We start from the raw sequence: 15,500 nt of genomic DNA, 5'->3' as shown, positions 1-15,500 counted from the left end.
CAAACAAAGTTCCATTCTGCAAAGCAAAGGGCCTTTTGGTAGTCAAGTGTCATGACAGCCAAAAAACCCTTAATATGATCCGCCATGATAGATCAATCTTCTGTCAATAGGCCTGGGCGAACCATGGCATTCAACACATTCAGCTGCCTTCGCCATTTCGAATCTAGAGCAAAAAAAACAAACAGAAAAAAACAACCAAGAGTTTATTCTATTAAAGAAGTATCATTATCTAGGCATGCCAAGAACTTCTTGAAAAAGAAAGATTAACTCTATTCTTAGCTGCTATGTGACATCGCTAAAGAATCATAAGGAGTAGTGCAGCTGTGCCAACATCCCACACCTGGCTTCCTCCTTCCACCTTGAAGCATTAAAGGGACAATACAGCAACACATGGAGTGTTTTTTGATCATCACGAAGATGGTGACCACATGTGAATGAACTTCCTCCTCTTTGTTTACAAAATAACACATTTACTGAAATCTATTTTAGGACATTAGTACCCGGCACGCGCGGCTGAACAGGAATACTGTGTGGTGATTGGCTCATTTGCGAGCCATACCACACGGTATTCTCGTCCACGCTGTGCGTGCCGGCTACTCTATTCCCGGCGGGGGGCATGGCAGCCCCTCAGCCAATGAGGAGGCTCGAAACGGGGCAATCCCCGCTCCGAGCCTCCCCATGGCTGGAGGCTTCCTTCGTCCCCCGCCGGGGACTCAGGTAAGAATTTTTTGTTTTCCCTCCCTCCTCCCACCTCCCACCCCACCCGACTTACCTTCTATCCTGCGATCTCCGGCGCGGGACGATGGAAGGCTCCAGCCGTGTTGAGACTGGGAGCGGGGCCATCCCCGCTCCAAGCCTCCACACGGCTGGAGGCTTCCATCGTCCCCTGCCGGAGACCGCGGTACGTTTTTTTATTATAATTTTTTTTTTCTTCCTCCCCATCCCCTCCCTTCTGCCCTCCCGACCCCACTTAACTTCTTTTTTCTTCTGCTCTTGGAAACGAACGCGCTGGGAACACTTCTGTTCCCAGCGCGTCCGCTCCCGATGGCTGCCATGTAAAGGGAAAACGGACTAAGTTTACTATGGCGGCGGCCATTTTCTTTTGCCTTTTTTTTTCTGTTCCGAAACGTGTTTCAGAACAGAAAAAAAAGCAATTAGTACCCCAGTCTAACAGGCCGGGGGAACTAATGGCAATAAGCCCCTCGGTGGCGGGCCAATACCGCCCGAGGTAATGCCGCCGGGGCACTGTTAACTCACCCCGGGGGCATTACCTGGGGCGGTATTGGCGCGCCACCTCGTGGCTTATTGCCACAATATTGTTTCAGACAGACAGGCCTAGTCAGGGCTTCAGTTAACGTTTGGCAAGAGGAAGTCCTACAATTCGAAGCCGGAAATGTTGGAAGCTAGTTAAGTATTTTGGATGACAAGATCCTTTGTAGTAGAGTTAGTCTTGTCACTGGCCTGGATTGCTTGCTATCAGAAGGTTGCTGTATGAATGAGCAGCTCAGTAGAATGTTGTGTGGATCTGTGAGTGAATGTTCTAGGAATGTCAGTTGGGGCCTGAGCTGGGTATGGAAGGATGGCCTGTGGGTCTACTCCTCTGTATGTACGGTTATTACCCATCCATGTTCCTGTCCTGTTCCATATGGGACTGTATATACCCAATAGTAACTGGATTATGTACATACTGTACATTCTGAATAATAAAGCTCTACCTGGACCAATCAGGCTTCACAGCAGGTCTGTGTATGAGTGCTGAGCTGTGTGACTACAGAGAGGCTTTACAACATCCTTCCAGTCGTAGGATTTTGGGAGTGAATCAACTCGGAGAGATAAATAATGGAAGCCAATATATGCATCCATTTGCTATTGCAAGGGGACCGAGCGGTTACATTGGCGCTGCCTGCCGGAGATCTGGGGAAGCTGCGGATTTGAAATGCCTGGGTACCCTCCTCCTGGGCTGGATCACTCCCTATTGCAATCTTGTGTAGCTTGCTTCAGAATATAGAGTTGCCGCGCCTATTGATTACAGGGCAATAGGGCCCCGGCTTTGAGTATTTGGAAGCAGTAACTTACTCGCACTCACCACTGCTACATGGAAAGGGTGTATGCTGTGGTTTATTGTCAATTCCGCAAACACATGGACATGGTGTAAAACAATGCTGGCCACCCATTTACAATAACGCTGGATCCAGTGCCGCCCAGATTGGTCTAGAAGTCATCGCTATGTAGTAATAAAAGTGCCACCTCCATTCCATATATACACAATGACGCCCTCATGGCATGAAACGACGCTTCGCCTCTCATCACCTGGGACATGTTGAGGTAGTCAGGATTTCTGGTTATGCCAGAGCATGGGCCATATACCCTGTGACCGCATCTGGCAGTCGCAGGGAATAAGCTCCTGCCTTCACCGGAGGGGAAACCGTCTACATTAAGACACTGGTGCATGGTTCACAGCTTGTCTGCCTGTGGGGCAGCCCTCGTTTCTTGCTCCAACTAGGATATATATGGTATGCCAACATGAGCAGCTGGCGGCCACTGAAATCACCCATCTTCTGTCCTAACCCTGCCTTATTTAACGCTATATGAAATTAATTGGACACGCATGTAAATTCCCCTGGTTACATAGGCATGTCCAGAGAGTGGCCTGGGGTGGCACGTGCTACCCCTGGAATCTATTTGGCCACCCCAGGTGCCATCCCATTAGCCTTTTTAGGTGTGTGTGTGCGTGTCAGTGCCCCACTTGGGCCACACCAGTCAAGAGTCTGGGCACGCCACTGCCTGGTTACTGTGTCTGCCAGCCCCACATTGCCATCTTCACACATAGTTTGAACCACCTGCTTACAGCCAGTCAGTCAGTCCCCAATCCAAAATGGGGTGTTTAGTATCTTTCCTGGGCGGGTCAGCCATGCCTACACACAAACCTTCCACACACAGCTTCAAGGTACTCGTCTAGAACGTTGCAGTAATGTTACCAATAAACAATCAAGTTGCAAGGAGTACATCAAACTCACGAAAGAAAGAAAGATCAATTCAAAGCATAAAACATCGCACATGTTTAGTTCGTGTTTTTAAAGAGGTCACTTTCCTCGTTTGCACATTAATTGTGGTCGTTTTGGTCAAATGTCCAATTATTACCATCTATGATGTGTGCTTGGGTTTATGGGTTTGGCGGTGATAGATGGCAGGGTGAGGTGGGTTAGCTGGGGACTGGAGAGGACCCCACCTCCCACTTAATTTCTTTTTTTACCTAAACGAACACGGGTTTGGCGGGGGGGGCGGGGGGTACACGATTAATGTGCAAACGAGGATAGTGCCCTTGTTAAAAACACGTACAACCGTTAACTATGTGCAGTATTTTTCTTTACAAAAATAGAAGCATACCATTCGCTGTTAAACGGAATACGGAACACTTCGATAAATGCATGATTTTCCATTAGGAAGGTGGGCGTTTATGAGCGCCTTGTATGGAAACTCGCGAAACGGGTCCCTTTAACTCTCCACGGCTTATGAACAATAAAAGGCAGTGTTCCTCGAACCCCAGGAGGAAGAAAGGCAGGTTAGACAGCAGTGGCAGTCACGACAACACAGGTTAAGTAAAACCTTTTTTTGTTTTTTTAAAAACTTTGAAAGAAGATCGTGAAACTATCCCCGCCATGTTAACTGCCAGGCAGAAGAAAGACACGCGGTCCTTGTCCTCAGAAAATAGGTAGAAAGTTCCTCTATTCTCCAGTCATTGACCAAGCCCCCATCTCCCGTCGGGCCTCTTGAGATCTGTGACAAAAATGTCATTTTTTCTGCATTAGAGTACAGAAGGGGAGAACTGGCATAGGAGAAGGGGCACAACGCTTGTAGGTACTGTTTGGTTATTTGCCCACCCATTGACTGCCCATGGTCATGCTAAACCCTATGGCCATTCTCACCCACTTCCTGCCCCTCCCAGCCCAAGAACCTCGCCATGGGTACTCTTTGAGCTTGCTTTAATCAGGCCAAATCATCAAACGTTGCACTGTAAGTGCCTGCCAGTGTTTTTTCAAAGCAGTTGTCTGAGAGTTCATGACTTACTTGGAGCTCTAAACCGGTCTTACCAGGCCTGCCTTCAGCCACTCGGTTTATAAGCACTCTGCCTGTCCTTTACTGAAGTCCCCTTATAAACAAGCACTGGCACCATTTTGCACCTGCTACCATCAATGGGCAGTTAATACCACTTCAGCAGTGTCTTTTCCATGCCTACATAAAAGCCCAAACTGTTGTCATTGCCAATGCTTGCTTTACTACCACCCACCTTTTTGTCCGAATCCTGACTAGGCGTTTGCCACGCCCGCTCTCATTACTATTACTTACTTGAGCTGTCTTGTGCTTGACACGGAGGGTAGACGTAAAAACACCACATGACATCATGGCGTCAGAGCCAGAGGTAAATGGCTAATTTTTTAAAGCAGATTTCTACATTAAACAGTAATTCAAACAGTCACTGTCGGAGATGCTCTTGAGCACTTGGCTTAAAGGCATTTTATTTTCAGGTTCCTTTTTAAAAGGGTTTCCATATGTTACTTGGCATTTGTATAGCGCCTTTTACGGTTTAGTGAAAATGTCGACTGCAAAAATGTCGAAAAAAAATTTGAATGTGTTTTTTTTTAATTTATTTTTTTTTAATGGGGTGGGGTTCCCCCCTAACCCCCTGTTTATTTTGTATAGCTAAACCCAAAAAAGCATACAAATAAAAAAAAAAACACATTAGATTTGTTTTTTTATTACTTTTTTTGTTGCCATTTTCGTTTTCGAGTTTTTGCAGTCGACATAACTGCACACCACCTTTTACCATTGCCATGATGCCAAAGCGCTGTGGGCTAACACCCTCGGGGACCACAGTCCAGGTCAGTAGAGTGAGTAGTGTACTAAAACGTGCTTGGGTGCATTCTGTATGTGGTCAGCCTGTGTGCAATAGGTGGTGTGTGGCTGCATACTAGTGCTAGGTGTGATGCGGTGGTTCTGTAAGATCAGTAGAATGCGTGCAGCAAGACCAATGGACTTCGGTATCTGCATTCTGGCGGTGCAGGTGTTTGAGGATAACGTTATGTGTGCAACTAGGCCACAGTTATAAAAGTACCATTTGGGGCACAGCTAACGAGAGGGAAGATTTCGGTGATGCTTTCAAGGAACATCAAAAATATTACGAATATTTGGTTTAATAATATTTGAGAAGCTGCACCAACTGAATTAATATGTTAAACACAGTACAATTTAAGCAAGTTGGACTTCATGGTTCACAACGATATATATTTAATTTTTCCAGACTTAAGCCATTTTTTTTTAACTTTCTTTAAACAGTGTGCAGAATTATGCACGTGCACCTTCCCCAGATGGGAGGATAGCTCTGTGGCAACGCGCGGGTCTTGGAAGCAAGACCACGCTGAGCAAACGCAGGTTCGAATCCCTGACGCGCGCTTGGGGAAAAAAAGAAAAATATATACGAGCGCGTTATAAATAACCTGCAATGAAACTAGCGCCTAGATACCTACGGGTTATGTGCGTTGTAAATAAATGCAAAAAATAAAAAACAACAAGACATTGAATACATCCTTGCAAAATTCGATTGATTAAAAGGCAAACAGATTTATTTTTAATGGTACTCTGCAGTGAAAGCAACGCTACTGGGCACTGGCGTGGTACATACCATTGCTGTGTGTCCCCACGTAGTCTTTTGTGCAGTCTCCATCAGACGTGCAGATGGTCTTGGTATCCGGCAGCTGGGAAGAACAATGTTCAACCAATAAGATGCCACACAGAATGACAGTGGTCCTAGTCTCAAGCATCGAATATTGCGCTCATAAAAATAGAAAGCAACATAGCATCCTTCTTGTCTTGATCATGTATGCTTTTTGTTGGACCCAAATTATTCTTTTTAAGATTTATGTGCATACAAAGCTTTCTTCAACAGATACCAAGCATGTCTGCATGACGCGCATTAGGGTTTAGTTTAGGATGTAATGCATTTCAAAACATATGAAAATCTTTCAGGAACCAACAAATAGCATGTTGCTGGTCTGCTGGCAGCTTACAAACCAGTTTCTGTAACACCAGACTCAATGCTCACGATGTCTCCATCTAGCCGAGATCTTTTCTGGTATGGAAAAATGCACGTAAAGTAACTGGCCACGACTCAACCATTCAGCAGAGAATAAAAATGACAACCACATTACCAATGGTGCAATGGTTGCCTACTTAAGAAAGACCTAAGGATTTACCAGTATGATAGCTGCGGCATCATGGGGCATTGGCTCTCGTCACTGTACTGGAGTGCAGCGAGAGCCAGGCCAAAATGATGCCACATCTATCACACTGGCAAACACTTACCTGTCTTGAATGAAATTGTGAAAGCCTTGAGAAAGTGCTAGAGGGAGTGCGAAACACGTGTCGGCAAAAAAGCTTCATGTGATAAAAACTATCACATGCGTAAAGACCAGGGTGAAGAGTCCCCAGTCTTCAAAACTCCCTATATATATAGTCTATGTAGAGCACTACTGTATACAACCTGCTTGACAGGACACAAAACGGTACAGTTCATGAAATAAGAACATACAAAACCCAGTACAATGTAAACAGCTTTCCTATGGCAATGAAGACCCATTATATGAGAATCAGCCCGATCGTGCCCCGAAAGGGCAGTCTAGGCCCTGTGCTCTGCACAGAACAACAAGCAGTCTCAAAGTGATCATTTCGGACTGGTTTTGCATCATCAGTAAGTGAAAGCATCAGCCACTGTACACAAAAGCCCCACATAGACAGTAGACCAAAAACCCATGTCCCAGAACTTCAGCTGCTGTACACACAAGCCCCACATAGATAGTGGACCAACAACCCATGTCCCAGGACTTCAGCCACTGTACGCACAAGCCACACAGACAGTGGAACAACAACCCATGTCCCAGAACTTCAGCCACTGTACACACAAGCCCTGCAGACAGTGGACCAACAACCCATGTCCCAGAAATTCAGCCATGTACACACAAGCCCCACATAGACAGTAGACCAACGACCCATGTCCCAGACTGACGTGACTGTTGCTGGCTCTGGGAATATGGTGGCCCAGCTTCGTTCAAAAGTGGTCTTGTGTCTGGCATTCGTTCGTGTGCCAACAGAGCTGAAGCAGAGTTATGAATGCCTGCCTTGTGTCTGGGCATTGTCTGCACCAACATGGTTTTAGCAGCGCTATGTATGCTTGCCTCGTGTCTGGGCATTCCATCATGTGCCAGTATGGCTGAAGCAGCGTTATGTATGCCTGCATCGTGTCTGGTCATTCTATCATGTGCCAGTATGGCTGAAGCAGCGTTATGTATGCCTGCCTCGTGTCTGGGCATTTCATCATGTGCCAGTATGGCTGAAGCAGCGTTATGTATGCCTGCCTCGTGTCTGGGCATTCCATCATGTGCCAGTATGGCTGAAGCAGCGTTATGTATGCCTGCATCGTGTCTGGGCATTCTATCATGTGCCAGTATGGCTGAAGCAGCACTATGAATGCATGCCTCGTGTCTGGGCATTCTATCATGTGCCAGTATGGATGAAGCAGCACTATGTATGCTTGCCTCGTGTCTGGGCATTCCATCTTGTGCCAACATGGCTGAAGCAGCGTTATGTATGCCTGCCTCGTGTCTGGGCATTCCATCATGTGCCAGTATGGCTGAAGCAGCGTTATGTATGCCTGCCTCGTGTCTGGGCATTCCATCATGTGCCAGTATGGCTGAAGCAGCACTATGAATGCATGCCCCGTGTCTGGGCATTCTATCATGAGCCAGTATGGCTGAAGCAGCGTTATGTATGCCTGCATTGTGTCTGGGCATTCCATCATGTGCCAGTATGGCTGAAGCAGCACTATGAATGCATGCCTCGTGTCTGGGCATTCTATCATGTGCCAGTATGGCTGAAGCAGCGTTATGTATGCCTGCATCGTGTCTGGGCATTCTATCATGTGCCAGTATGGCTGAAGCAGCACTATGTATGCCTGCCTCGCGTCTGGGCATTCTATCATGTGGCAGTATGGCTGAAGCAGCGTTATGTATGCCTGCCTCCTGTCTGGGCATTCTATCATGTGGCAGTATGGCTGAAGCAATGTTATGTATGCCTGCCTCGCGTCTGGGCATTCTATCATGTGCCAGTATGGCTGAGGCAGCACTATGAATGCATGCCTCGCGTCTGGGCATTCTATCATGTGCCAGTATGGCTGAAGCAGCACTATGAATGCATGCCTTGCGTCTGGGCATTCTATCATGTGCCAGTATGGCTGAAGCAGCGTTATGTATGCCTGCATTGTGTCTGGGCATTCCATCATGTGCCAGTATGGCTGAAGCAGCACTATGAATGCATGCCTCGTGTCTGGGCATTCTATCATGTGCCAGTATGGCTGAAGCAGCGTTATGTATGCCTGCATCGTGTCTGGGCATTCTATCATGTGCCAGTATGGCTGAAGCAGCACTATGTATGCCTGCCTCGCGTCTGGGCATTCTATCATGTGGCAGTATGGCTGAAGCAGCGTTATGTATGCCTGCCTCCTGTCTGGGCATTCTATCATGTGCCAGTATGGCTGAAGCAACGTTATGTATGCCTGCCTCGCGTCTGGGCATTCTATCATGTGCCAGTATGGCTGAGGCAGCACTATGAATGCATGCCTCGTGTCTGGGCATTCTATCATGTGCCAGTATGGCTGAAGCAGCGTTATGTATGCCTGCCTCGTGTCTGGGCATTCCATCATGTGCCAGTATGGCTGAAGCAGCACTATGAATGCATGCCTCGCGTCTGGCCATTCCATCATGTGCCAGTATGGCTGAAGCAGCACTATGAATGCATGCCTCGTGTCTGGGCATTCCATCATGTGCCAGTATGGCTGAAGCAGCGTTATGTATGCCTGCATCGTGTCTGGGCATTCTATCATGTGCCAGTATGGCTGAAGCAGCACTATGTATGCTTGCCTTGTGTCTGGGCATTCCTTCTTGTGCCTACATGGCTGAAGCAGCGTTATGTATGCCTGCCTCGTGTCCTGGCATTCTTTCAGCAACAATAGCTTGATACAGTTTGGTTAAAAGCAGTTCCATTGTTCCTGCCAACACGCAGCCAGATCCTTAAGCAGTTCCCGGATGAAGTGCCTGCGAACCCCTGTTCTAGGAACTCATTCGAAACTCAAAGGCTCCCTGAGGTCCCTGGCCAATGTGCCCGCCACCCACAACGTCCAATTATAACCTTCACGTTCTGAAGACAAACTAAGGCCAGCAACGGTCAGTGAAGGTGTTCTGGACTGTTTAACGCGAGTTCTAGATGTGTTACAAGTTTGTCTGCTTCCAACCGCCGGCGTTTGGCGGGTTTCATGTCCCGGAGTGTTCAGCCTCAGGCTGACATTGGTTGGTGTCCTTGTAGTTTATAGAACTGAGCAAAGTTACATTAATTCATTTCCATCACTTGCCAATGTGTGCTTTACAGTAGCTGGATATTCTTCAGAAATCGGCTTTTGTATGATGACGTGGCCTAGGAGTCGAGGCTATTTGTTTGCTTCTTCATGAAATGCGCTTCCGGCTTTCTCTCGAATGAACGTTGCTGTGTAAATATTGAGTTCATACAGAAGTGTTTGCTTTATTAAGCGTTTCCGCAGTTGGGTTTAGAGTATATCATTATTCACAGCATTAATTGTGCAATTCTTTTAAAACTAGTCTCTAGTATTGACCTTTTGTGTGGTAACCACCTCTTTGAGGGATCGTAGGCCTCTCCTGGGGACCTCGCTCCCTGTCCATTAAGCTCAATGCAGTACTTTCCCAGCTGTAACTAGTATTAGAGAAGGGTGGACCAGTGGAACAGGATGACACAGATTCTGCACTCAAGTATACATTGTAATCAATACACATTTCACATAATGAATGTATGTATGGTATAAAAACATAAAAAAACACACAATGAATTCATTCCATCAATTTAGCATTCATATCTTAAACATACATTCATAACCCGCACACTGCCACATTCAAACAATCATGAATAAAACCAGTTTGGCTTGTCAAGACAGTATATACTACTGCTATTAACAGTCTCCTTTAGTTTTTACATATATTAGTGACCCGGTCCATAATATCAGGTGTCAATTTTTGTCTGTTTCTTTTGTTAGTCCAGATTGCACACAGCAAATCGTCAAAAGTTTGAATGTGGCAGTATGGGATTATGAATGTATGTTTAAGATATGAATGCTAAATTGATGGAATAAATTCTTGTGTGTTTTTTAATGTTCTTATACCATACATACATTATGTGAAATGTTTATCGATTAAAACTTATACTTGAGTGAAGAATCTATGTGTCATCCTGTTCCACTGGTCCACCCTTCTCTAATATAATGTACTTTACCTGAAGGACCAGGGACCACAATTGCAGGTTTACCCCTTTCTTTATAATTAGTCCAGGTGTAACTAGGCCTCTCCTGGGGACCTCACTCCCTGTCCATTGAGCACAATGCACTCCTTACTTTCCGAGCTGTGACTAGGCCTCTCCTGGGGACCTCACTCCCTGTCCATTGAGCACAATGCACTCCTTACTTTCCGAGCTGTGACTAGGCCTCTCCTGGGGACCTCACTGCCTGTCCATTGAGCACAATGCACTCCTTACTTTCCGAGCTGTGACTAGGCCTCTCCTGGGGACCTCACTCCCGGTCCATTCAGCTCAAGGCACTCCTTACTCCTTACTTTCCCAGCTGCGAGAAGGCCTCTTCCTTTCAGATTCCATATAAGGCTTTGGTGCCTTATATGTTGTGGCACGGGTATGCCAAGACATGGTTAACACGCTTGCTGTGCCTATAGGCTCACTCTACAACTCATGGATGATGCCCAATGAGGCTGAAACAGCTCTATGGTTGCTTGCAGGTTCGTACAAAAAGAGAAGTGGTACAACAAATTGGGGTAGATTGCGCTTTTGGGAAGAGGGGTACAAGGCCTGACTCGCATGCCATTTCCCCTACTCTCTTTCTGTAATGGCAGGATGAAAAACATTGGAATGGAAGGCTGCCCAGATAAATGCCAGTGATTCGGATTAACTAAAATGTTCCTTCTATCAATTTCCACTGTTGCATTTTTTTCTTCCTTAAAAAGCAGAAAAACTATCACCTTTTCCACTTGTTCTGGTGGATAGTTTTGTTATTTAAGAACGATTCATTATTCCTGATACAAATGACAAAGAGTGAATCACCAGGAACAAATTCACTTGCATTTGAACATGTATCTGAATAGCAAGTGAATGGGTTGGATTTACTATTGCTATGTAGTGAATTTCACCCGTCACCCATAACACGTTTCCCGTTTTGGGCAAATGAAACTCGCCAAACCCACCCCTTAGTAGCCGGCACCCTATCCTGGTTATTTCTGCTGCTGTCTTCCTTACAAGTCTCTGGGCCTGGACATAGATATTTCTAGCTGCCTCTGCCCGCCACTTTAGTCTAATACTCCAATTAAGCTGGTAGACAGGGCCACCCTAGTGACATTACAGCAATGACCTGCAGCTCCAGTGACGGGACAGCTAGAAGTCTCGGATTGGTCCCCAGTGTCAGGTGGTGTAGGCACACCACTCTAACTTCATCAGGAACTAGGAGAGCACTTTGGAGGTACACTTAGCTTGGACTGGCCAGAGCTCCCCGAGGACCCTCCTTCAGGGATGAGCTGGTTACCCCATTAGTCAGAGTGAAGTCAAAAAAGGTGCCTTCTTGCAAAACGCAAGGGATTTTTTGGAGGGGAGCTGTGAATTAACCAGATTTCTACTCTGACTCCATCAAATGCCATTGGACTACCATTAAGCAAGTCACCCACTGACTGTAGGTTTGGAAAGTATGTCCAGCTCCCCCATGTGTCAAGGATGGTATGCAGTAATAAAATCGAGGCAAAAAGGTCGCTATTACATAAAATCGTGGCAAAAATGCTGTTTGACCTGGTAAAGGTGTACCCCATTCAGTGGTCGAAGTGAACGGAAGCGGTCGGGAGCGGTGCTCCTATACTTTTTTAAATTACCTTGTACAGATCCTATACTTTTATTTGGAAAAGAAAGCGTTCCGGAATGGTTTGTTTTAAAATAAAAGTGTAGGAAGAAGTTAAAACCTTCCCTTTCAGTGCACTGCACTGAACGTTCCCTTAAACAGCAGATGCAAGTGTTTGGGGGGTGCATTGTGTGTGGGAGGGGTTGTGGCAATGGGGTTTGTGGGTAGCAGGGGCAGGCCAGCATGGACCATAGTTCCACTACTTCTTTTCGTACACTTCAACCACTGACCCCATTATACCATTTAAGGGGAGCAGGGGTTGCGGGGGTGTCCCCCACTCCTTTACATGGATGGCGGAGGCAAAACCACATCATTTTAGCTGCAATTCTTTGTGTAAACTGCCATTTTTGGCGCGGATTTAACACATGGAACCGTCAAGGAGCTGCCACCTATGCAGAGGATAACGGGCGGTGGTGTGTGGGTGGGCGGCGGGAGTGCAATTACCAGAGGTGTGGGGGAATCAAAGGGTGGTGACAACTAGTTCATGTGCTTGCAGCATCTAATAAATTAATTGTCCCAGAACCTTAGATACCAAACAAGTTTCCAATTTGCAATTGCCATATCTTCCCCCTTCCCCTTGAGGCTCCCGGGGGTGGGATGCAATTTGTCACTTGTTAAACGCTTATACAATTAACAAAACTGTTTCAATACCAGCTTAGGCGGAGAAACGTCACCATGGAGGGCAGACTTGGCACCCTGGGGGCGGATTCAGTTCATTTAGGAGAGAGGGGGTGGAGGAGTTGACTTATTGGCGCCTGGGTATTGTCACACCCTCTGTATAGCCACGTAGATGGGATATCCGTGATTTGCGCGATAACGAACATTAAGTTTTTTCAGGTTTTTTTTAATGGTTTCCACGCAGAAGGACTGTTTGTTACATTTACCCTTGGCCAGGCTAGGCAATAACCTCCAAGTAGGGCCTTGGCTGCTCAATAACTGCACAGAACGCGAGGCACCTGAAGTTGCCGGTTTAGACCAGCGACCCCTTGTATTTGCTGGCAATGGCTGGCCCACTACTCGCCGCTGTCCCTTCATCACCGACTCAAAGGCGGCTATTGCAGCAACTTAGCAGGTTACTGTTTTAGCCCCAGACCGCGGGAATGCAGGTGCTGTAAATGAAGCGGCTCCATCATCTCAGATGACAGAGCCCCCGGTACACACCAGGAGATAAGGGTGACCTTTAGTAGAAGTACCAGTGGGACTCTGGATGGAAGGGTCCAGCCCCCAGCTCGGCTGCTCTAGTTGTAACCCTTCATTCGTTTTGTTTGTTTAGTTAGAGGTGAACTTGTATACAGTGGTTGACCTTTTGTTTCACGAGTACTACAAATGTTGTGGACGGGGTAAGTAGTTTTGGTTATGTCCCCTCTGTGAGTAACTCTGGTTCACTTCACTAGCGTAGGGTCCTTTCCTCTGATTCGGATGGTGGATGGTGTGGAAGCAGTACACAGTATGTTGAAGTAGACCGCGGCGAGGTGTAAACTTGGGCCGGTGGCTTACCTGCCTTGCGGTTGGTTCTCCTTCACCTTTTCCTACTAACCTCCGGGCGGCTCTGCAGCGGGCAGAGAGGTGGGGCATAGCGCTGCAGCCGCTCAGGTGCTGCGGCTGCCTGAGCTGTCTTAGCTCCCTTCTGGTTGGGTGCTTAGAAGAGGGGCTGAAAGGGGTAAGCACGTTGTTGTCCCTTCTACATCTGCACCGCTCAGTGCTGCGTCAGGCTGTGCTGACATTCTTTCTGTATGGATATGCCCACAAGATCACAATCCACGCCCATAATGCCTAATAGCTCCCTGAACCTAGATTTGGCCCACGAACCCCTTACCATGTTTAGCCATGGACAGGGGCCTTCATCTGAATGCAGTTCTGCTTCTATTCCTGCCTCTATTTCTACCTCCACCTTTGGGTTAGGGTCCGATTGCAGCCAGTGTGCTGCCCCGAGTAACACAGCTACTCCAACACAGATAACACCTCGGGCTCCCCAAAGGATGGATAATAGATTCTCAGAAGTTCTAGCCCTAAGTGCCTCGAGGAGACTGAAATTGCGACATTAACAGCTCTTGCTTACTAACATACTACATAGCAATAAGGTCCCCAGGAGCGCTGATAGCTTCCCCTGCTCCTCTATGGGCTCCTCCATACAATCTCAGTCAATGGTCTTTCCCCCCAAACAATGCACATTGTGGGGTTAAGGGGGAGTTGTTGAAAGATATTGGCGTTACACCAGAAAGCCCGGCCCCCATAGGCCATCATATTCCTCGAGATCAGCCAGCCAAATAATGCGATCAATCTGAAGCAGCAGCCAGTGCTGTGAAGGAGTTGGCTGAGCCCAAAGTTATAGCCAACTGGTTATGTTTTAAGGATAACATGCTACGGGATCTAGCGATCTGTTCGAACTTTGTGGAATTCTATTCCTGGGTAGACCCTGTTTCATCAAAAATATCCGTGCCCTTGTCATCTCTACAGAAGTCCTCCCAGTCAAAGTGCATTAGAGAAGAAAAGACCTCCCAAACGTCCTTGCTTGAGAACAGAGTTGATACAGACTCTCAAACAGAGCCGATCGAGCCAACTCATAGAGGGTCATCTGGGCAAACTAAGACAGCTCCGCTCGTTCCTTGTCAAGGGACTACAGCGTCACGAGAGAGTAGATCACCTCTCCTGAAGTCCAGGCGACCCGTGGCTCCTATCCCATCCAATGATATTCACCAGAGAAAATCCACTATTCCCAAAATTGCGGACTCCAATATAAAGAGTTTCGCATTGGATCCAAGACACATCGTTCTAATCAATGTGGACAAGCCGAAGCAAGCTGAACCCAGGGAGTCACTAAAAAAATTAAGTTTTAGCATGGCTTGATAACAAAGTGGGATCCAATTGTGTTAGATCGCAGGACCTGAAAGTTCTCCGGAGACTACTGATCAGCAATTGGTGCAAGATAGACAATACTGACTGTATCATCATTGGATGTGGGTCTAGTAGTTTGCCCTCATTTATAAACAGTCTCACCAATTTACAGGACACGTCCGCTTCTACAAAATTGAGAATAGCGTTAAATTAACCTATTCATCATTCTTTTACGATGTTTTGTTTTCTCACTTTCATGTGAATGGCCTTATTTTCCCCTTGGTCAGTACATGTTTTGTTTTCAGAGCTTAATATTGTCTGTTTTGTTATATTTATTATGTATCTTTGCTGTTTTGTTGGTGCCTATAAGGCTTAGGGTACCTTGTGCGCCTTGTGTGCGGTATAAATCAATAAACAAACATAAAACACCTATGGCTATATGTGAACATAATGCCGATTTGGCATGGTGTTTTGATTGTGTGTTCACCTATAGGTTACCTTTGAAGGGAATCGGAAGGCAGTGATTGTCCAGTCTACTCGTCTTGTGGTTATTGCCGACAGGGTAAGTTGTTTTGTATGCATTGCCTCGAAGAACTTTTGTTAAGAC

The 15,500-nt window shown here is 46.6% G+C and overlaps 1 protein-coding gene across 3 annotated transcripts in view; it reads right to left on the bottom strand.

Annotated features, from left to right (window-relative positions):
• Window positions 1-15,500, bottom strand: part of P2RX4 (purinergic receptor P2X 4) — a 310,487-nt gene that overhangs the window by 134,544 nt on the left and 160,443 nt on the right. For all 3 annotated transcript variants that reach the window (XM_069619562.1, XM_069619563.1, XM_069619564.1), the window contains exon 4: window positions 5,681-5,753. In XM_069619562.1, the coding sequence (XP_069475663.1) occupies window positions 5,681-5,753 (73 nt within the window). The remainder of the gene's footprint in view (window positions 1-5,680; window positions 5,754-15,500) is intronic.

The sequence above is a fragment of the Ambystoma mexicanum genome, chromosome 10 (genome assembly GCF_040938575.1).
Source record: "Ambystoma mexicanum isolate Mex_15411 chromosome 10, UKY_AmexF1_1, whole genome shotgun sequence".
Classification (NCBI taxonomy): Eukaryota; Metazoa; Chordata; class Amphibia; order Caudata; family Ambystomatidae; genus Ambystoma; species Ambystoma mexicanum.
The sequence above is the reverse complement of the archived record's forward strand: the minus strand, read 5'-3'. Positions and strand labels throughout refer to the sequence as shown.